The following is a 24042-nucleotide window of genomic DNA, read 5'->3' as shown; positions in this document are numbered from 1 at the left end:
AGAGTTAAGGATTGAGTTGTGTTTTGAGCGGAGTTAATCGTATTCATACTTCACCTTAAACGACTTACTTAGTGTGAGGTGAGCGGTTTAGCTCATAGATTGAGCGGTTTAAGGCAGTTTGTTGAACGGTTTAGAAACTAGTGTTGAGCAATATATATATTTCATGAGGTTGAGCGATTAAGAAACATACTTTTGAGCGGATTAAGGAATATACCTTTGAGCGGATTAAGAATTAGCATTGAGCATAGTCTTGAGCTTAGATATACCTTTGAGCATCTTATTCAATTTTTTTTCTACTTGAATTGTTTGAGTCTTGCTTATTTTGCTAAACATATTTTTTTTTTCAGATTGTTTTTCTAGAAATTGTGTGAAGTGTGAATTCTTTTTTAGAGTGACTGTGTAATATTTTTAGATTGTATTTCTTTGATCAATTTCTTGAACTGCATAGATTCTTTATTTGATCAATCTTGTATTTCTTAATGGCAACTTTTATTGAGAAGGAGAACAAGGAGAAAGAGAGAATTTCAAAGCTGGAAAAGAGCATTGAGGATCATAAAGAAAAATATTTTAATATGTTCGATAAAAACTTTGCTGATAAAGAATTTATCTAGGAGCTACAAAGTGAAAATAAAACTTTGAGAGAAAATTCTAAAAAGATTTTATTTGATAAGACTTGCGAATTTGAGAGAATTTTGAATAAAGTAAGGACAGATGTGAAGAAGAATTGAAGATTTGGGTTGATGCGAATAAGAAGTTATTCAACAAACTTCAAGATTTGCAAAAAGTGAAGAATTGTTCTGAGAAAGTTAATACAGAGACATAGGACTTAACTTAAAATTTTCATAAGTCTGAGAGTGATCTAATTGACTTAAGGAAATTACTGAATGAAGAGAAAGAGAAGGTTATAGAAGTTGAGAATAGTATGAATGATGAGAGGAAGAAATTTAGAAAGAGAAGAAGAGGGTGATTGAACTAGAAAGAAAATTTGAAGTTGAACGTGTATCTTATGAGAATAAGATAAACTCTCTCGAGCTGAACGCAAATCTCAGATTTTGAGCAACTGATTATCTTGGAACGTGCTAAGAATGATAAAGAGAAGAAATACATTACAGAAGAGTGTCAGATCCAAATACAAAAGTTATCTAAAAGCATTGCTCTAAAGCAGAAGACTTTAGATGAAGATATGAAGCAATTTACTCTTGATAAGATGAATACTATAAACAAACATACAACTATTGCTAAAGAGTTAATTTTAGGACTTAAAATCAGTGTAAAATTGTATTCGTCTTGAAAGTTAATTTTGTCTATAATTGTGTAAAAGTCATCGTGTTTGACTTTTCTTAGGTAGTTTGACTTTGACCTTTGTCTAGTTGTTTGACCCTATATAAAGGGTGTTTCCTTTGTATTTTGGGAAGGAGCCTTATTGTAATATCAGATACGTATATACAAGTTTGACCAAGATTGGATTGTTGACTTTCTCTCTTTACTCCTTCTGCATGTTCTTACATGAATATTATTTCTGCCATTGATGTTCTTGAAGCTTTACATGAAGATTGATTAAATTTTGACTTATAGAAGATATATTCTCAAGAAGCCGACAAAATCTATCAACTCTAAATTGTTGCAACTGTCGCTTGGTTGACTTCACCAATGAAACAACATTCAAGATGTCTTGATCTTTTTCCTGAAGAGCCTGTGACAATGATTATGTGACCCCTAAAATATGCAACATAAAGTGGAAATAAAACACACTATCAAAAGATTGGAAATATATTTGAAGACCATTTGCTTGACGTTGGTTGACCCCTAAAAGGATTCTCGCATACATCTTCAACATACTAAAGCACCTCAATAACAGATAGAAACAAATCAACCAAACGCTTAATTGTTCTGTTGTGTGAACCCCATCCTGTATCTCCAGGTCTTCCAAGAGAAAGCTATTGATTTAACCACTACCTGTTTCAGTTTCATCGCTACCAATGGCTTCTTGTAATTGCTCCTTTTGACTTTCTCGAACCATATATGTTCACTTACAAGAAGCACAAAGAATTTTACAGTCTCGATGTGTTTATGTGCAACCGCCACAACAACTAACTGAAGTTGGTGAGCAAAAAAATGGACATAATATGCTGAGCTATTTTCTCTCATGATTAAATCTTTCAAACCATTGAATTGGCCACACATATTGCTTGCTCCATCATAACCTTGGCCTCTAACCTTTTTCAAACTTAAATCATGTTCAACAAATAAGAATTCAATCGCAGGTTTAAGAGATAAAGCATTTGTGCTCTTCACATGTACAAGACCAATAAATCCTTCCTTAACAATCCCATATGTAACATATCACAAAACCACGACCATTTGTTTCTTTTAAGATATGTCTCTCGACTCGTCAACTAATAAGGAAAATACATTATCACCAATCTCTTGAAAAATATGTTTGAGTACCTCTTGTGCAAAGCAGTGAACGATATCTCTTTGAATACTTGGCGCTACCATTAGATTATTCCTAGGAGCATTTTCTAATATAACYTTACCAACAGCCTCATTTTGATCCCGAATTAATTTTATTAATTCCAAGAAATTTCCCTTATGAAGAGACGTTTCTGACTCATCATGACCACGAAAAGGTAATGCACCATTCAACTTAGCAGCATCAACAGAAGCATTCAACCGGATACGATATTCATTCTTCTGAATATCACTTTGTTTATGTAAGGCGATGACAAATGATTGACCATGTCTCATTAGGTCCTCACATTTCTTAACAGCTCTATTGTGGAAACTATTAATGTGGCCCACATGAGTAGTCAATCTCTCAGTTTTACTCCAACTACTAAAGCCTTCGGGTTAAAAAAACATCACTCCTACCTTGTCCACCACATTGCAAAAATCTTTATCTACTTTTAAACTATACTCCAACCAATTACCGTATTGATCAAACCAAGCCGGGTTAAAACGTCTTGCCTTGTTTCCAATTATTCTTCTTGGAATGTCGTGACCACGTGGTTGACACGGTTCTTTAATCAAATAGCTTCATCTGACTTCATCTCTTTGATTAGGGTGGTATTGTAAAATTCTTTTCCTTCCAGCTGGATCCAATGGAAGATTATTCAAATCAACTTCCCTAGGCATCGAGGGAAGATAATTGCGCAAGTTGTTTAAAGTTATCCACTATTATCGGACGTTGATGCCTTTTCTTTTCAGAAATCTTTCTATCTTCTAGCAAAAACAAGGGGACATATACATCATATATATATATATATATACAAATTAAATAGAAACAAAGGAAGTCTTATATGAACATGGGGATGGAAATTACAAATACAAATTAAATAGCAAATGAGCATCTATTAAATATTAATATTTGTCCACTCTATGTACTCATATTAATATTTAATAGTTTACTAAAAGCTTAAAAAGCCCCAATTGTCTACCTACTGTTTATAGTTTACCAAAAGCTTAAAAAGCTCAAATTTTCTCTAATGAAGCAGACCTGCAGAAATGGAGTAAACAGAAGTAGAAATGGAGAAAACAGAAGTAGAAGCAGTAAACCAAAAAGTAAGTGATAACATTTGTTTTCATCTAAGGCCTTCAAATATCTTTTGAAGTATATGGGTCATATGAATGTATTACTGGGCTGCTGGGCAATTATCTAGAATTTACTTCACATTAAATGGGATTCCGCAATGCCACAATGGTAAATGATATTCTAGTATTTATGATTATCTTTAACTACTCTTCTGTAACTACGCGTTTGAAGTTTTGATGCTCTATTATTTGTAGTAAGTTGTAAGCAGTAAGCAGAGCCGCAAAAGCAGAAGCAGTAAACCCAAACCAAAAGCTTAAGCACACAAGCATTAAGCAAAAATCTTGATTGTTTTGCACTTTTGTTTTTGCTCAACTAAAAAATGGAAAGCAGAAGCAGACAAAAATAATGGAAAGCAGTAAGCTGTAAGCAGAAGCAGTAAACGAAAACCAAAAGCTTAAGCAGACAAGCAGTAAGCAAAAATCTTGATTGTTTTGCACTTTTGTTGTTGCTCGAAAAAATGAAGCAGTAAGCACTAAGCAGAAATGGTGAAATGAAGCAGTAAATCAAAAACAAACCTGGTCTGCRGTCTGCAGAAGAAGAGTGCCGGAGTGGGCACCGTGAAACTTGAAATCGCCGGCAACTAGTTGGGCCCCCTGGAAAAATCTAATGGGGGGAAGTGCAAGGTAAGTAATGTAAAATCCTAAATTTTAACCCAAGTTAAAAAAAAAAATTCACCTTTTAACTAGGGTCCNAACCATTGTGTCTGCCACTAGTATCTATAATTTACGTTCTTATATCATTGGACAATTTGATCAGTTCATCTTCTAGCCTTATCAACGTTGATTTTGATACCTCAAACATTTAGTTTCATATATTAAAAACCCTAAATAGGAAACAACAACTTGATCAAAGAGCAACTGTGTGCATGGCAGGAGGAGCTGATTTTTATTTTTTTGCTTAAGGCCAACTTGCTCACACCTAACGCATGGAACCCAAAGAAAAGTGGAAAAAATCTCATGTAATCTTGGAGGGAATTGAGATGATTAGTTTTAGGAAAGGGTTTGCATGCCACCACTTGAAATGTCCCAATGTACGAGTTTTAAAGATGTCACCATTTTACGAGTTGTAATTATTTGTTTCATTGTTTGAAATAAGGTTTTACATGCTGGGATTTTCATTTCAGTTTCAGAGGATATGTATTATAGTCAAATCTTCGGTTTCGAGACTGAAAATCTCTCTGTTATTTTAATCTATCGTTCAATTTTACTTTGTATATCGAATATTATAGTTAAGAAACAACTAAATTACCCTCATTTCATTTCATTGCCACTTTACCATCATTTTCTTTCCCAAAAAGAGGCGACTTAAATAGAATTGAAGGATACGAAGAAGAATAAACGAATAATGCCCAATAAAAAGCCCCACATGGCAAAGAGCCGATATCGAGGTGCCAAACCTTCTCATCAATGTGAGCTCCTTCTCATTGATGTGAGCTCTTGGGGAAGATGAGCATCTAAAACCCCCACAACTTATGAAAAGTTCCTAGGGAAAACTACAAAACTAATCTCTTAGTGATGTACGTGGGTCAAATCTCGGAGAAGGCTGAAGCATTCATAAAACAATGGACAAAAGGGAAAATAAAGTAGCAAAAATGGACAACAGCTAGAAACGGTCCGACAAAAGAGTTCTACAAGGACACAATCTACTTGAAACAACAAACACACAAAAGAGCAAAGAGGAGATAAACTCAACTCTTATTAAAAAGAAACTGATCATATTCATTTTGCCATTACATAACTGAGCTGGTTCAATTAATTAAGACTAGAATTTTCCAGAAAAATAAAAACAAACAAACCTAGCATTGGGCGGTGTCATTCTAGCTTGATCGGTTGAAAATAACTCGTCCACGATCTTGATTCAATTTTTGTGTAACACGGTTGAAGGTCCTTCACGTTGAATGTAGCCGACACCATATAACTTCCTGGTAGCTCCACCTTATGTAACATACACTTCGCAAATACGTTGCAGTTATCTCCTTTATACGTGTTTATGTGATCAAAACGTAAAATTTGGAAGCAAACCCGAATGCAATAAACTATATATGAAATAGTCGGAACCATCGTACGAGGCCCGGGGCAAAACAATTGGAAAGAAACGGATCAAAAGCATCAATATCTATGTTACGAATACATAAAAACTGACTTTTATTGGAAGATATTTTTTGAAATATTTCTATTGTAAGTTGTAGAGCAAAAACCACGTCAAAAACGGAGGTCTGAGCGAAAAGTTATGCGATTTTTAGTGATTAGTGGTCAAACCGAGTTTGCAGCCGAGTCAACTCAGCCCCAACTCGTAAAAGTCGAATATACATGATGTTTACCTTCTTTTTCACCCAAAACAGAGTTTCATCTCCCATATTTACTACCAGGGGCGATTTTGGCTTCATAGGGGTGAATCAAGGTTGTTTCAAGGGATTTTTGCTTGAGTTTTATGCCAAATTCATCCACCAATGAAGGTATAATTATTTCATTGGTTAATTTCATGATTTGAAGCTAGTTAGAGATGAAATCGATGAAACCTAATCTGAGTTATATTAGTATTATGTTGTATTTAGATTGGTTATAGCCTAACTAAGTTGTTATGATGCTTGATTGATGATTTGKAGCTTTCGAAAATGAAGAACATAGGTTGAACTTTGATTTTCTTCATTAATGGCTATTTTGGTGAAATTCTTGTGTATTGATCTTGTAAATAATAATATAAACATGGTTAGATGATATTTTGATTGCTGGAATAAAGATTGAATCCAAAATATGGATTTTAGCCTATTTAGTTGGTGAATTTGACAGCACCGAATCTATCCGAGATGCTGTTTTGAATGTGCGATAACGTGTTAACCGTAGCTCGGATTGCTACGATTTTGGACATTTTAGAAAGCTTATATGTAGCTCTAAACCTGTCCTTTAGACACGTTTTAGAAATAAGGCTTCTAGGTTGGTTATAGTTGAGTCTAAAAACTGATAAAAAGTTGATTTTGAGCTGTGAATTATAGTAACTAAAATGAGTTTAAATTAAGTTTGGTTAAGTTTTCGTTGTCGGATCTTTATGAAACTTTGGGTACATATTACAGGTGTTAAATAAGCTTACTTGGTCCTTCCAGATTGACCGTTGGACGACGTTTAGACATATATGGACATAGAGCCTAATTTGGCTCAATTTTTTTGAATATCGAAAAACACTATGAGTTTATGGGGCTACTTAGCTTGCTATTTGCTAGACATGTGTTATCTATTTGTTACTTGCTTCCATACTCATCCATGTTATGTCTCCTTATCAATTTCAAGAGATTATTGCCTATTGCACTCCGTCCTTCCATACGTGCTACTCGGTTGTTACTTTGTGTTTCACCCGGGGAGGCACACTTAAGCCCATATCAGCTGAGATTACTCGGGTATGGTGTGTAATTGACCGTGTTAGAGTCCGGTCATTTTCCCCACTGTTCGGGATACCTTGGGTGGGAAGATCATTCCACTGGCCGGGATAGCTCGGGTGGTATGAAATCTATGATATATATTGTTGTGCTTRCCACGACCGBGATAGCTCGGTGGCAGTACATATCAATTATTGACTTTCACACGATCTAGTTGCATACTTTGATATTCAGATGTATGATTCTCGAATGATGATTACTTATTAMATGATTTACATCCTTCGTGATCATTGACTTCCATGGATTACATTTGTGAAGCTTTAGTAGTTAGTAGTTCCCGTTTACTCACTAAGCATTATGTGCTTACCCTTTTAGTTGTTCACATTTTTACAGGCCGTGTAGATAAGGCAAAGAACAAGCTCGGGTAGATTGAGATCTTTGCTTTTTGTGCTTCCAGTAGCACGACTCTTTTGATATTATATAGTTAGTCGAATACAGCTATAGATTGTAAATTATTAGTTGTCTTTTGGTTGTAACTGCAAGTATCTAGATAACGGATAGCTAATGTCCTTCGTCTTGTATATAGTTTAAGCTTCTGCAAATCTATTAAGTTTATTTTATCCATTTTAGGATATTTTAGAAATCAGGTGCTTATGGAAACGTCCTGTAAACCAAGCGGACATTTCGAATTAGAAACTCGTAAATAGTATATCCCGTTTGCTTTCTAATGGTTTAAAAATGTAACTTTTGGTGGTTTGTTTATCATTTTTAGAAATGAGGTATTCAACCTAGTATCATTTATGTAATCTGGGTCTTTCACCTTGTATGCATTGTCTCCCATACACCTCATAATTTTAAAAGGTCTGTCACCCCGTTGTTTGAGTTTAGAATAGACATCAGGGTGGAAAATGTTCCTTGCTCAAATGCACCCAAACGAGATCTCCTTCTTTAAAAATTTGAGCTCGGCGGTGCTTGTTTGCTTGATTCTTGTACTTCTAGTTTTGTCTCTATACGTCTTCTAACTTGCTCATGCATCTCTTTAATCGCTTTATTTAGCTTATTCGTATCTTCTTTGTAATTCTAATTTATTGGCAAAGGCACAAGATCAAACGGACCCTTCGGATTACATCTATATAGGACCTCAAAACGGCGTTTACTGATTTTTTTGACTGGGAGAGCGGTTATAAGCAATTTAAGCTTGGTGGAGGACAAGATCCCATTGCCGATTGTTTTCTTCTATCAAGATCCTCAATAAATTGCCCAAACTTCAATTCACTGTCTCGGTTTGTCCATTGTTTGGGGATGATGGGTTGAGCAAACTACAACTGTGTTCCCATCTTTCTTCAAAGAGTGCGCCAAAATTGACCAATAAACTTCACGTCATGATCATATGTTATGGTATTGGGAATGCTATGCAATTTCACTATCTCCTTGAAATACAAATCTGCAACATTAGTTGCATCAATAGTTTTAGAGCATGGCACAAAGTAAGCCCTTTTAGAGAATCGGTCGACAACTACCATGATAGAATCCTTGTTTCTTTGAGTTCTCAGTAGCCCCATGACAAAATCCATGCTCACATCCTCCTTTGTTGCCATAAGAACGGGAAGAGGGGTATATAGATCGATATTTTAGGACGTGCTATATGACAAGTTCAACATCTCAATATGTAATGACTTACATCTCTTTTAACTTTGGGCCAAAAGAAGCGCTCATTAAGTAAAGCAACAACTTTATCACGCCCAAAACATTTGCTTAATCCCCCATCACGAACCCCTTTGAATAATCTCCCATCATAACGAACTTCTAGGAATGCATAAACGTTTGTTGTTAAAGAAAATCCATCATGCAAAATAGTTTCTTTGTTTACGCCATTCCTACATTCATCGATTACTCGACAAAACAAGTTATCGTCTTTATACATCCTTTTAACCTCTTCAAATCCTAGAACCTTAAATTGCATTGTGGTAAGCAAGGAATGTGGCCGAATCAAGGCATCATTACCCAGTTAGAAACTCCATTTTTTATGCTTGATGTGCAAGGTGTACGATTGTAAAATTTCCACCCAACGTGCATGCCTCGGTTTGAGCTTGTGTTGTCCATTGATGAGTTTTAGTGCCTCATGGAGGAGTAGAGGATAAATTCTTTGGAAATTAGATAGGCCTTCAACGTTCAAGAGCTCGCACAATCGCATAGAATTATGTCATATGTTGTGTAGTTTTTGTGTGAATTTGAATAAATAAATAAATAAATAACTAGAAGTATAAGAGAGGTCGAATGGCATTACCAACCATTCATAGAGTCCGTCCCTTGTTTTAAAAGTGGTTTTCCATTCATCAATATATCTCATACGAATCTGGGGATAGCCACAGACAGAATAGAGATAATGTTAGATTAATCTCGATTAGATAATATGTATATATATAGGTAGTTATTAGGTAGTTATTGGTAGTTATCCACGAAGAGGTGCGACTATTCACGAAAGGGTGTGATGGTTTGATGGCACCTTTTCGGTGTCTATAAATATGTAAATTCTACATACTTTTCACAGTGTGAATTCTCAGATTATCAAATAAACTTTGGTTGTTTTAGCATATCGATCCAACATTTGGTATCAAAGCTTTGGGTTCGTTTCAACCAAAGTTTTGTTCATCATCTACCATATACGATTAGGAACCAAGAGAGTCACCAAAACGCCAGAGATTAACGATCAACCACCATCACACTTGCTCATTTGGGGTTAATCAGAATCTCAAGGATACCTAGGGCGGCCAAACACCAGAAGGAGTTTTACCACCGACTGGCACCCAATGGAAAAGGTATTTACATACCTTAATCGGAACCGGAGAAGACAACCGGAAAACTAAATCGGTCAGAATGACCATCATCGCAGGCAGAAAACGCAGCAAGCGTTGCCAACAAGAACAATCGATTGAAGCAGAAAATGCAGCAAGCGTCGCCAACAAGAACAATCGGTAGGAAAACGATTTTTGTTCAATCGATCTAGGGCACAAAAGCGCAGAAAGCATCGCCATCTAGAACAACGATAGGAGATCGTTTGTTTAATCGATCGTCAGGCACGAACGCAGGAAGCATCGAGCCTTAAGAACAATCAATAGAAGATCAATTGTTCAAGCATAATCGAAACAAATCAAATCAGAATCTGAAATCCGAATCCGCTGATCGCAAGAAACAAAGAAGAAGGTTGCGATTTTCGACAAAATCAAAAACCATCGAAGAAAGAAGGAGAATTGGTGCAAAAGTTGAACCCGTCTCCATCAACAGGCGCAAGATTGAAAAACACAGCCGTATGCTTCCTTTAACATATCTTTCCCTTTTATAAAAAGAAAACCTAATTCCCCAATTTTAGGAAAGTGACGTTTTAAAGATTTTCTTTACAATTTTTTTAAAAAAAAATTCTTTATTAATTTTATTGTCATTTAGAAGGGAAAATTTTACTCAGTTTTGTAAAGTTTTATATACAATTTTATAAAGGAATATTTGCAAAGTTTTTAAATAAAATCTTTAAGGAATATTTTTTATACGAAATTATGACGGGGAAAGAAAATAAGGAACAGGGAGAAAATTCCAAGATTTGCAAGGAAAATGAGTCCTGGTACTCATTTTCAGTGTCTAATGTTGAATTCAACAAATTACACAACTTGGGCAATTTGAATGCAAATTATACTGGAAACAAATAGCCTTTGGGAAGCAATTGAACCGCAATCGTCAACAAAACCCGATGAGAAAAGAGATAAGACCGCTATTGCGTATCTCTATCAATTGCTACCAGAAGATCAACTGCTTCTCATCTCAAAATACAAAACTGCAAAGGCAGTTTGGGATGCATTGAAAACAAGACACGTTGGTGTCAGGAGTGTCCAAAAGGCAAGATTACATACTCTCAAGACGGAATTTGAGATGTTACAGATGAAAGAAAATGAATCGATTGATTTATTCACTTCAAAATTAACGGGTATTATGAATAAAGCAGCAAGCTTGGGACAGACATATGAAGATTCCATCCTTGTATGGAAGTTACTGAATGTCGTACCCGATCGGTTTCTCCATATTGTCGCATCCATTGAACAATACTCAGATCTACATACTATGTCTCTAGACGAAGCAATCGGGAGACTGAAGACTTTTGAAGAAAGATTAAAATTTAAGAAGGAAAGAAGCGTGGACACTCAAGAAGGATTGATGTTCACACGACATGAACACCGAGGCCAACCTTTCAGAGGACGTGGTCGTGGCAGATTTAATCAATCACAAGGCCGAGGATATAACAAATTCAGTTCAGAAAGGAAGAACTGTGAACCCTCACAAAATAGTTTCAAGAAAGAAACTATCAGTAATACAAAGAAGTTTACTCCTGATAAGAGTAAAGTAAATTGCTTCAAGTGCAAGAAGCATGGACATTATGCAACAAAATGTCCAGAAAAGGATCAAGAACCGGAACACTCTAATCTTATTGAAGAAGACTTAAAACCAACACTACTCATGGCGACTATTGAAGAACATAAGAAAGTTCTCTTGAATGAAAGAAATCTCGAAGTAAGCAAGATAACTTCAAGTGGCAAAAGCTTATGGTACTTAGACAATGGAGCAAGTAACCATATGACTGGAGTCAAAGATCATTCAATGAGATTGACGAGAAGATTACCGGGAACGTAAGATTTGGAGATGGATCATACGTATAGATCAAAGGAAAAGCTTCCATACTATTGGAATGCAAAAATAAAGAACAATGGGTTGTGTCACATGTATATTACATTCCAACTCTTAGAGTAATATACTAAGCCTTGGTCAATTGACAGAAAATGGTTGCAAAGTAGTCATGGAAGAGGATCTGTTACTACTATATGATTCAAGCAACAACATTCTACTATGGGTCATACGATCAAAGAACTGACTATACAAGGCAAGTCTCAGAATTGGCAAACCCATATGTTTATTAACCAACCTACATGACAAAGTATGGTTATGGCATGCAAGACTGGGCCATTTGAACTTTGCTTCAATGAAGAAAATGGTTTCAAAGAAACTAGTTTATGGAATACCCCGCACTAAGTATACGACAGACATTTGCGACATATGCTTAAAAGGAAAGCACAGTAGAACTCTGTTTCCATAACATACGAATTTAAGGTCAGAGGCACCATTGAATTTAGTGTTTGGAGATTTGTGTGGTCTAATATCACCACCGACACCAACCGGCAAAAGGTACATATTCCTACTAATTGATGACTACTCAAGATATATGTGGGAATACTTTTTAGACTCAAAAAATCAGGCTTTTGGGATCTTTAAAGAATTTAAAGTGTAAAACGAACTTGGACTCAATTTGAAGATGTTCAGAACAAACAGAGGAGGGGAATTCACTTCAAATGAATTCCTGCAATACTGCAAAGATAATGGCATCTCAAGGTAATTGACTACACCATACTCACCTCAACAAAACGGAGTAGTTGAACRAAARAATAGGACAATTYTTTCAGTAACAAGATGCATGATGAAAGCAACGAACTTGCCACAGAACTTTTGGGCAGAAGCAGTTAGACATGCCATACTAATATTAAATTGCACGCCAACAAAGTCAMTTGATGACATTACTCCATACRAAGCATTGAAAGGAAGGAAGCCAAGTCTACATCATCTAAGGATTTTTGGCTGCATCGCATATGCAAAGGTACCTTCACAACACTTGACTAAATTAGACGATAGAAGTATACGAATGGTATACTTAGGCAGTGAGCCAAGATCAAAAGCATATCGCTTATTCGATCCAATAAAGAATAAAATTTGCGTTAGTAGGGACATAAAATTCAAAGAAGACGAGACATGGAATTGGGAGGACTTTACTAAAGATTTTGACCTAGACAGACCGGGATGGACTGATTTCATTATAGGGAATAATGAAACACCTGGTACTCAGTATATCTCGAATGAAAGAGAAGATTTCGAGAATAATGTTACACATGGTAACAATGATTCAGATGAAGAAGTACCTACTACACCCAATTCTCAAACGTCCACTCATGAGTATAGCCCACAACAATCCACCATCCGCTCACCAGATTTAGAAACTGATACACCTTCTATAACTGATTGAAGAATTGATCATACACTTGTAAGAGGTTACAGGCTCTTAAGTGATATATACGCCAGGACGGAGGAGTTATCACTAGTAGAAGAAGAGCCAAGAAACTTCAAGGAAGCGGCTAAAGACGACAAATGGATTGAAGCTATGAAAGCAGAAATTGATTCTATCAACAAGAAAAATACTTGGATGTTAACTACCCTACCAAAGGATCATAAGGCAATTGGTCTAAAATGGGTATTCAAGACAAAGAGGGGTGCTGAAGGAAGAATATTAAAGCATAAGGCACAACTAGTGGCCAAAGGATATATTCAAGAACATGGCGTAGACTTTGATGAAGTCTTTGCACCAGTAGCACGAATCGAGACAATATGATTGATATTGGCTCTGGCAGCATACAACAAATGGAAAGTACATCATCTAGATGTAAAATCAGCATTTCTGCAAGGCGAACTAAAGGAAGAAGTTTATGTCTCACAACCTGAAGGATTTATAGAAGGAGATAAAGGAAAAGTCTATAGGCTCATGAAAGCACTTTATGGGCTAAGACAAGCTCCACGAGCATGGTACACCAAGTTAGATAACACTTTGAAGACACTTGGATTCAAGAAATGTGCTTTGGAGCAAGCAGTCTATACAAGGACAAGTAAGGCATCAACACTATTGATTGGAGTATACGTTGATGACTTAATAGTTACTGGATCATCAAAGAGAAAGATTGAAACCTACAAGGATCAGATGAAAGAGAAGTTTGAAATGAGTGATCTTGGATTACTTGCTTATTACCTTAGCATTAAGGTTACACAGAACGGGGTGAAATCTCAATAACACAAACTGGCTACGCAAACATGATACTCAGTGACACGGGGATGTTAGACTGCAATGAAGCAAAAATACCTATGGAACCAGGTCTCAAACTCACAAAAGTAACCAAATCAAAATCCGTAGACGCCACCGAATATCGAAGCCTAATTGGATGTCTATGATACTTACTACATACAAGACCAGATCTAAGTTTTCCAGTTGGATTACTTAGTCGTTTTATGCAAGACCCACAAGAGCAACATATGAAAGCAATCAAACAAGTGTTGTGTTATATCAAAGGAACTAAGGACTATGGTATAACTTATGGGCATGAAGAAGGAAACAATATACAAGGATACAACCACAACAGTTACGGTGTTAACACACAAGAAGGTAAAGGCACAACTGGTATAATTTTCTACTTTGGAAAATCACCTATCAGTTAGAGTACTCAGAAACAAAGAACAGTAGCTTTATCTCATGTGAATCAGAGTTTATTGCGGCAACAACATTAGCAACACAAGCTCTCTGGTTAAAAAGACTACTCAGCAAAATTACTGATACTAAGGAAGAAAAGGTTACTATCTATGTGGATAACAAGTCAGCAATAGCATTAATGAAGAATTCAATATTTCAGGGACGAAGCAAACACATTGATACTAAGTATCACTTCAAACGAGAATGTGTGGAGAAAGAAGATTTGACAGTTGAACACATCACTGGAGAACTACAACGAGCTGACATTCTGATAAAGCCACTACCAAGATTAAGGTTCATCACTATGAGGCAACTACTTGGAGTTAAATATCTTATTCAACACAATCGAGATTAAGGGGGTGAATGTTAGATTAATCTCGGTTAGATAATATGTATATATATAGGTAGTTATTAGGTAGTTATTGGTAGTTATCCACGAAGAGGTGCGACTATTCACGAAAGGGTGTGATGGTTCGATGGCACCTTTTCGGTGTCTATAAATATGTAAATTCTACACAATTTTCACAGTGTGAATTCTCAGATTATCAAATAAACTTTGGTTGTTTTAGCATATCGATCCAACAAATAACTTAAGAGACATAAAAGAAGTAAGTTTGCTATGAGCTCCCAAAACGTAGTGATCGCTAAATTTCAAAAGAAAGCACGACTTTAAATAGCCTACACAAGAAACATAAAGCAAAAAAATAGGGAAAAAATATGATACAGGTTCTACCATACTAAGAACAATTCAAAAGTGAAAAATACTACAATTAACTAGGTTTTAACACCTATTATTACGCAAAGACTAATTCTTTGATGACTAGTTCCAATCAATTCCTTCCTTAAACTGGAAATGCTAAAGCATCTAGTTTAATCTTCTCTTGCCTGTACTCGAAGAAGATTTCACAACTTAACAAAAGTCTCCAACTCCATCGGCTTTGTCATGATGTCTGGAACCTGGTTCTTAGTCCTGCAAAACACCAACTTCATGACTTCTTGATTTGTAAGCTCACGCAAATAATGGTATCTTACGTTGATGTGTTTCGTCCTCTTATGCATCACCAGATTTTTGGATAGACTAATAGAGGAACTATTACCACAAAATATCTCCAGACATTCACACTGCTTGGAATTTGATGTTCAAGAAGTCCTTTCAGCCATACGTAGTGACATGACATGAAGTTGTAGCCATCTACTCAGCTTCTGTTGACGAAAGTGTGAAAATGGCTTGTTTTCTTGAACTCCAACATATTGTTGCATCACTTAATAAGAATACATATCCTGATGTGCTTTTTCTGTTTCCAATGTCTCTCACATAATCGTTATCGATGTAAGCCTTTAGCTTCAAGTCAGATTCTTTTCTGTAGAAAAGGTCAAAGTCTAGTGTATATTTCAAATACCKTAGTACTCTTTTAGCTATCTGCATGTGTTCTTCTCTTGGTTTAGCCATGAAACGAGATATTAGACACACTACATACATCATGGTTGTCAAATACATTAAGCTCCCTACCAGTTGCTTGTATAGAGTTCCATCCACTTCTTTTCCTCCCTCTTCCTTTGTGAGAATAGTTCTTGGAATAATGGGGTTCATGACAGGCTGCAGTTCCACATTCCAAATCTTTCCAGCACCTCCTTAGCATATTTTTTTTAGCATAGATGGATTTCTCTTAGAGCTTTGATGTACCTCTACACCAAGGAAGGATTTCATCATGCCTAGATCGGTCATCTCGAACTCCCGCTTCATTGAACTTTTAAAGCCTTCACATAGCACAACATCATTTTCGGCACAGATTAGATCATCAACATAAAGACTTACCATGAAAAACTTTTCTCCAACCTTTTTGGTGAATAATGTGTGATCATAGTTGTTCTTTGTAAATCCTTCTCGTGTGATATAACCTTCAATTCGACTGAACCAGGTCCTAGGAGCCTATTTCAACCCGTATAAAGCCTTTTTGAGCCGATAAACTTTGCTCTCTTCACCTTTCTTGGTAAAACCTTGTGGTTGGTCCACGTACACAACTTCTTTATTCTCCATATAAGAAAGCACTTTTTACGTCTAATTGGTAAACTTTCCAACCTCTTTATGCAGCTACAACCAGAACGGTTCGAATGGTATACCACCGAGCTATCGGGGCAAAAACTTCGTCATAGTATATTCCTTCATTGTGGGCATACCCTTTTACAACTAGACTTTCCTCGTGTTTATCAACCTCCCCATCTTCATTCAACTTAGTCTTAAAAACCCATTTAACTCCTATTGTTTTTGCACCAGCTGCTAGAACTACAAGTTCCCAAGTGCTATTTTTTTCAATAGCTAATATTTCATTTTTCATTGCCTGCACCCATTTATCTTCTTTAACAGCTTCTTCAAATCTTGTAGGGTCTCTATGAGAACTAAACATTGCCATACCAGCCTCTTCATCTGAAAACTCTCCGCCACTTTCGTCGTCACGCATCCAAGTTGGTTCTTTTTGATTTCTCCTTGCTACATTTGGTGATTCTATTTCTGATGTATTTTCATCATAATTTGTTTGATCTGCTTGATCTACTGGTGTTTTTTCTGCTGTAATCTCTTCATTATCAACCCCTCCATCATGTTCTTCATCTATGGCTTCTTCATCATTTCCTTCATTTGTTGTTGTTCTGTTATCTTCCTAAACCAGATTTTCAGATTTGGCAACTGCATCTTTCCCATTCCGATTCCATTTTGCTTCATCTTCAAATATGACATCCCGACTAATGATTATCTTCTTTAGGAAAGGATCATATAGTCGGTATGCCTTTGATTCGATGCTAACTCCAAGTCAGACACATTTGTGACTTCTATCATCAAAAAAAAATTCTGCATTGCTTAGGTACATGTACATATCCAATGCATCCGAACACCCTGAAATAGTCAACATTGGGTTTCACCCCACTCCAACACACTTCTGGCACCACATAATTTACAACATGTGTAAGGCTCTTGTTGAGTACATGGCACGTCCACTAAGCTGGTTCAGGCCAGAAATACTTTGGCATTCCCTTTTCTGTGAGCAAGCATCGAACCATATTTATTATGGTATGATTTCTTCTTTCTGCTTCTATTGTGGAGTGTAAGCAGCCGTCAACTGCCTCTTAATTCCATTTGTTTCGCAAAAGTGATTGAATGCACTTGAAGTGAACTCTCCTCCCCTGTTAGTTCTTAAACAACAAATGTAATTTCTTGCTTTTTTCTCAACAAGGTTTTTGAAAGTTCTAAACATATCAAAAACCTCATTTTTTCAAAAAGAAGATATATCCAAGTATTACGAGAGAAATCAACTACAAAAACTAATATATACCTCTTGTCACTTTGAGAAGTAGGGGATATGGGACCACATAAATCAGCATGAATCAACTCGAGTTTCTTTGTAGCTCTTTCACGAACCTTCGTTTGTATTGCATGCTTTTGATGAATTTGTGGTTCATGTGCCCATAACGCTTATGCCAAAGGTTTGTTGTATCCCATTCGTCAACCTTTAAACATCTATCCGAGAGAGGCTTCATAACAGCCTACACTGCGAACATTTGGTTCATCGTTATCCTTGAGTTTAGAATCAACCCTCTTCGAGGATGGTAGATTCTACATGCACCATCTTCAATTACAAAATCTACACCCTTTTCTTGTAGTTGTCCAATGCTTAACAAATTGTTAGTTAACTTATTAACAAAAAATACATCTGTTATTGTTTGGGTTATACCCTCAACCTCAAACCTGATGTTCCCCTTTCCAGTAACTGCTAATCTAGAACTGTCGCCCAATTTTACTGTATGTTGAAACCTTCATCAATGTCAACAAACTAGTCTTTGTTGCCCATCATATGGTTCAAACAACCAGAGTCAAGAAACCATATTTCCTTGTTATCATTCTCGTCAATTTCTTCATGGGCCATTAAAAGGAATTCTTCACTTTCATCGAACTCGACGTAGTTTCCACCCCTTTCAAGACTGGGACACTCATATTTATAATGTCCTAACTTATGACACTGATAGCATTCAATGGTCGATCAAAACTCCGATCGTGTTCTTCCTCTTTCTCTTCCCCTTGAACTGCTACTACCACCTCCTCTTGCAAAGCTGCCCCTTCCTTTACCCTGTCCCAAGTTGGGTTTATACTCAACTTTTAGTACTTGTTCTTCGCCACTCTTAAGTCGCACTTTCCACTCATACACCAATAAAGAACTTTGTAACTCATCGACCGTTAATTGATCAACGTCCTTGGACTCTTCAATTAAACAAACAACAAAGTTGAAATTCTCTATTAATGTTTGAAGTATTTTTTTCAACGATCTTAACATCGTTCATGTCCTCTCCACAGTTTCTCATATCATTTGATGTGACCATTACTCTTCCAAAATAATCGATCACCGACTCTCCCATCTTCATCTCCAAGGTTTGGAATTCCCTTCGAAGCCTCTGTAATTGAGCCCGCTTCACCCTTGTGTTTCCTTTGTACTTCACTTTCATCGAATCCTGTAGTTATTTTGCAGTGTCCTTCTGAGTAATAGTCTTCAACATGGATTTGTCAATGGCCTGGAATAGATAGTTCATTGCCTTAAGGTCTTTGAGTTTTGCTTCATCCAATGCTTTATGTTGTGTTGTTGGTAGTTGTACTCCAATTATAGGTTCCTTGTAGCCCACTTCAATCACACACCAATATTATTTTGAGCAAAAAAAATTTCCATTAACAAGCTCCAATGATCACAGTCCCCATAAAAAATAGGCACACATTGGGTTTGAAAATCTTTTGACTCAGTCGCCATCTCTCACACACACTCGTGTTTCACTTCTTGAACTCTCACTTGTTTTAGTTACCCACTTCTGGGCCTCTTGTATTCGCTTCTGATACTAATTGACATAACATAGATAACTCAAAAGACATAAAAGAAGTAAGTTTGCTATGAGCTCCCAAAACGTACAAATCGATAAAATTTAGAAGAAAGCACGACTTTAAATAGCCTACACAGGAAACATAAAGCAAAAAAATAGGAAGAAAAATAGGACACAAATTTTCTACCAGACTAAGAACAATTCAAAAATAAAAACTACTGCAATTGACTATGTTTTAGAACCTATTATTACGCAAAGACTAATTCTATGATAACCACTTCCAATCAGCCACTACGAAGATCAATCTTTGAAAAGACTTTAGCTCCATGAAGTTGATCTAACATGTCGTCGAGACATGGATAGGCAACCGGTATTCGACTATAATCTTGTTAACTGCTCTACTATCCACACACATACGAAATGACCCATCTTTTTTTGGTACAAGACAGTTGGGACAGCGCAAGGGCTCATACTTTTCTACACCAATTCTTTTCTCAAAAGTTCGTCAACTTGCCGCTAAAGTTTGGCGCTCCCTATAGGGTTCATAGAGTAAGCAGTTTTTTTGGGCAAAGATGAACTTGATACAAATTTAATGCAATGTTTCACTTCCCTTATAGAAGGTAAACCTGCTGGGATTTCATCAGAAAAAATTGCTTGAAATCTATCGAAAAATGATATCAACACCTCAGAGATTTTCAGGTCCTCATTCTTAACTTCTTTCAGCAGAAGTGCATAACCCATCTTAGATTCTACCAATGTGTATTTAAATTCAGATTTGTATAGAAGAAAATTACCATCCCTATGTATTGTTCTGAGTGATACTCTCATCTTGAAAGGCTCTAAAAGTAATTTTAGCACCATCCTTCTCACAAGAATAGGTATTTTTAAACTCATCATGAAAAACTTTTCTATCGAATTGCCATGGTCTTCCAAACAGTAGATGGTATGCATCCATGGTTACTACATCACACCATACTTCATCACAATATATATTTCCAATGGAAAAATTCACCAAACATTGTTGGTTTACCTGGACCCATTTTCCTTTTGCAACCGCATAAGCTTATAAGGTTATGGTTTTTTTTTCAATTTTGAGAGGTAACTTTCAAACCATGAGGTCGGAAAACCACATTCTCACAACTCCCACTATCAATAATAACATCACATACCTTACCATGAGAGGTGCAACGTTTAAGGAAAATACTTTTTCGAAGCCATACTTCGTCTTTTACTGGGTTGCTATGCAAGACTCGCCGTATCACCAACTGTTGATCCTCTCTCTCAGTAATCTGATGATAATCCATTTTCACTTATATGTTGTATTTATGTTTCTGTATTTTCAGTTCCAGCGATCTTCACTGAGTATGTTCAGTGATCGCTGAAGAACTTGCATTGTAATTCTATCAAAGACAACAATACTTCAAGAAGACAACACTCACACCAAAGAACCTTCAGCAAACATCGAAGACTGAAACTGAAGATTAGAGACTGACGAGTACGTGATCTGAAGCGGTATTCAGTGATTACAAGTCTGTCTACATATGTGTGAAGACTGCTCAAGCATCAGCGAATGATGATGAGACCTTCATGTCATTCCAGCATTCAGCGATCAAAGGAAGCTTGCTTATCATGATTGTTGTTGTCTTGTTCTTATGCACACAAAGGACAAAACCCATACCCTTATAAAAGTTGGTACGGTACGGAGCCGACTAGTCGACTCAATTATCCACCAACTTTAAGTAAAGATGTCTGCTCATGAATAGTGCTTTTTGTACTATTCACTATAGCAAAGGACAAGTCTTCCTCTTAAGGCTTGACACGCAATCTAACCCTACCATATTGCATTAAATGTTCATTTAATGCACTGGGTAAAAATAGAAGTGTTTCTTCTCCATGCAGAGTGCGCGCAACTCACTCTCTAACCCTAATTCTTACTTCAAGCATTTTCTAGCTTAAGTAAAGGTTCTTCTCTATAGCATTTCTTTTCTTGTATTTGCTAAGACTTAGTGTGTATCCAAAGATTGTTTAGATAGGTTTTTCTCTACCTTATCTTCCCGCAAACAATCTTGTAAAATCTGTATTGATCTTCTTTATCAATATATATTTTAAATTTAAAAATATTGTGTTTGTATTCATCCCCCTTCTACAAACTGTTTCTCTTTTTGTAGACCCTCTCGGGACCAACAAGTGGTATCAGAGCAGTGTTTTCTTTCTTTCCTTGTGTTTAGCTGTTTTCAGTATTAGTTTTTCTCCTTTCTTAGATAACTTTACCGCTTACGAATGGCTTTACAAATTACAAACACACACACAAAAGATAATGGCTCTCTTGCCAAACCTCCCCAATTTGTCCGTGACAATTTTAGTCTTTGGAAGAACCGGATGTCCCTCTTTCTGGAAGGTGTGGATCCTGAAATTCCACATTACATAGAAAATGGACCATATATTCCATTTGCTATTGCTCCGGCTGTTCCAGCAACAGCTACGACTGCCGTGATTTCTGAACGGCAGATTCCAAAGCTTCCACATCAGTGGAGCGATGACGACAAGAAGAAGATAGCTATAGACACGCGTGCTCGGTCTATAATAGCTATGTCTCTTCCTGATGAGATTTATCATTCAGTGATGAAACTCAAAACCTCTAAATTCATGTGGGAAACACTTTCTGTTCAATATGAAAGAACCACTCAAGTTCAAGAGACCAGAAAGATCAATCTAGTAAGACAGTATGAAAGCTTTCTCTGTGGAAAGTCTGAGACGCTGTCTGAAGTACATCAGAGATTTAACTGCCTTCTTATTGATCTTAGGGCTGTCGACAGGGAATATTCTAATTCTGAAACTTTAACCAAGTTTCTAGAATGCCTTCCTAAGTCTTGGGACACCTTTTCCATGTGTCTCAAGATGTCAAATGACATGTCCACTCTTTCTCTTTCTACTTTATATGGGATTCTGCTTAACCATGAGCAATCTCGTCAACTGAAAATGAATCTTGTAAAAGAATCCAGGGAAATGAAAAGCTCTCCTTTAGCTTTGATCTCTGAAGCTTCTTTAGTTGAAACTTCTTCTACCCCTTTTGTTTCTTCTCTTCCTCTCGTGGTCATCACGGAGATAGATTCTTTTGAGGACATTCCAGAATCTGATTTAACAGATTTTGATGAGTCCCTGGCACTCTTGACTAAGTCATTTAAGAGATTTGCAAGTAAGAGCAACTTCCGCAGATCTCCTCAGCTATCCCTCAGGGAGAAGCCAAAGTCTGAAAGAATAGACAAGGCTTCAGCTGTCTGCTACAACTGTCACCGGCCCAGACATTTTAAAGGTGAATGCAGATCAAAGAAGACTGCGATGACATCTTCTAAAGCCCCTTCCTCCTTCAGGACCAAAGATGAAAAGTACTTAAAACTGAAGAAGAAATACAAAAAGGTGAAGAACAACCAGCGAAAGGCTAAAGGCCTTATTGCTGAAGAGCATGACTGGGCTGAATCATCTGATGAATCTTCTTCGGATGAGGAGGATAAAGCCTATGTCTGCTTGATGGCCATAGATACAGATGAAGGATCTTCTGAAGCATCTACATCCTTTGAGCCATCTTCTTCTTCTACTCAGGTATGTTCCTGAATGAACCCTCTTCTTCTTCTAGTCTTTCTGTACTAGATACGCTGACGGTTGACCTTTACAATACCCTCAATGGCAAATCGAAAGCTGAAATGCTTAACGTTGATCTTCAAGAGCAATTGAAGATTTGCCATTCTAAGATCAAAGAACTGACCTCTGTAGAGGAAAATCTTAAAGATCAGGTTATTGTAAACCAATCCATCACTGTTGAACGTGAGAAAGCTATCACTGAGCGTGAGCGAGCAATCCCTGAACTCAAGGCTGAGAAAGCTACCATTGAAGGGTGGTACAAAGCTTCCATCAAGGCCTCGAATATCATTAACGCTCAGATCCCAGCCAAGACAAAGACTGGTCTAGGATTCTCCTATGATCAGGAAGAATGTGTTAAAGACAGGACCATGCTCAACTTTGGTACCTTCGTCTCCTCTATTCCCAACACTTCTTCCTCTCAGTCCTTCTCTTTTATTGAGAGACATCTTGAAGGAACTCCTTTGAGTTCTGGTTGCAAAAATAAAGGTAAATCTATTATCACAGCATCCCTTCCCAAGAAGTCTAACAAGTCTAATAGATCTAGGTCTATTCCTTCAACTTGTAAAGCTTCTTCTTCTTCAGGGACTAGGAAATCTGAATCCCATCAGAAATCCAAGTCACAGCTCAAGGTGAGCTTTTCACCTAAGGAATCCAATTCCTCAAAGGCTCCTCCTAGAACCAATGAGAAGGGAATTCTTGGAGCTGGTCCCACATCTAGTCGGATACTTCCTGGCTCTAAAGCTACTCCTAGCTTTAGGAAGTGTAAACACTACGGTGAGAAAACACATATTGCCAGCAAGTGTCCTTCTGCTGCCAAAGCTAGTTCACCAGCTAAGGGAAAGAAAGTAACTAAGGATGAGAAATCAACTAAAGTGAAATCATCCACAAAGGTTGCTCTAGCAACCAAGGTGAAGAAAACCGTTGATGCCTCTTCTTCAGGCTCAGCGAAGACAACTCTTGCTGAAAAATCTTCAGTTTCAGACGTTGTAATTCCTACCACTAAAGCCTCTTTATTAGGCTCAGTGAAGACTTCCACTGAAACTACGTTAGTAGTGTCAAAGGTTGTTCCTCTTTCCACTCAAACCTCTCCAGGTTCGGTGATGCCATCCACTGATACTGATTCTTCAGCATCAGATGATGAAGCCTCTAACAAAGATGGAACCCAATAGCTGGGTACCAATAGCATTCTTATTTTGTTTCCTT

At 36.9% G+C, this 24042-nt stretch overlaps 2 protein-coding genes across 2 annotated transcripts; one reads left to right on the top strand and one right to left on the bottom strand.

The window, feature by feature from the left end:
- Positions 1-8305: 8305 nt before the first annotated feature.
- Positions 8306-9997, bottom strand: LOC112514164. The gene is made up of 3 exons (XM_025120496.1): positions 9794-9997; positions 8644-8913; positions 8306-8548 (listed from the first exon to the last, which is right to left on the bottom strand). The coding sequence occupies exons 1-3, from the start codon at positions 9995-9997 to the stop codon at positions 8306-8308; spliced, it is 717 nt and encodes a 238-aa protein (XP_024976264.1).
- Positions 9998-10637: 640 nt separating this feature from the next.
- LOC112514163 lies at positions 10638-11639 on the top strand. Its single transcript, XM_025120494.1, has one exon. It carries the CDS (start codon positions 10638-10640, stop codon positions 11637-11639), a length of 1002 nt encoding a protein of 333 aa, XP_024976262.1.
- Positions 11640-24042: the final 12403 nt, after the last annotated feature.

This window comes from Cynara cardunculus (genome assembly GCF_001531365.2).
Source record: "Cynara cardunculus var. scolymus isolate 2C chromosome LG 6, CcrdV1, whole genome shotgun sequence".
NCBI lineage: Eukaryota > Viridiplantae > Streptophyta > Magnoliopsida > Asterales > Asteraceae > Cynara > Cynara cardunculus.
The sequence above is the reverse complement of the archived record's forward strand: the minus strand, read 5'-3'. Positions and strand labels throughout refer to the sequence as shown.

Coding starts and splice junctions, on each gene's coding strand:
- LOC112514164 (XM_025120496.1), bottom strand. CDS start 9,997: ATGGCGATGCTTTCTGCGCTTTTGTGCCCTAGATCGATTGAACAAAAA. Junction 8,914..9,793: donor CTTCTCCGGTTCCGATTAAG/GTATGTAAATAC, acceptor ATGCAATTTAAG/GTTCTAGGATTTGAAGAGGT. Junction 8,549..8,643: donor GGCCCAAAGTTAAAAGAGAT/GTAAGTCATTAC, acceptor ATGGCAACAAAG/GAGGATGTGAGCATGGATTT.
- LOC112514163 (XM_025120494.1), top strand. CDS start 10,638: ATGCAAATTATACTGGAAACAAATAGCCTTTGGGAAGCAATTGAACCG.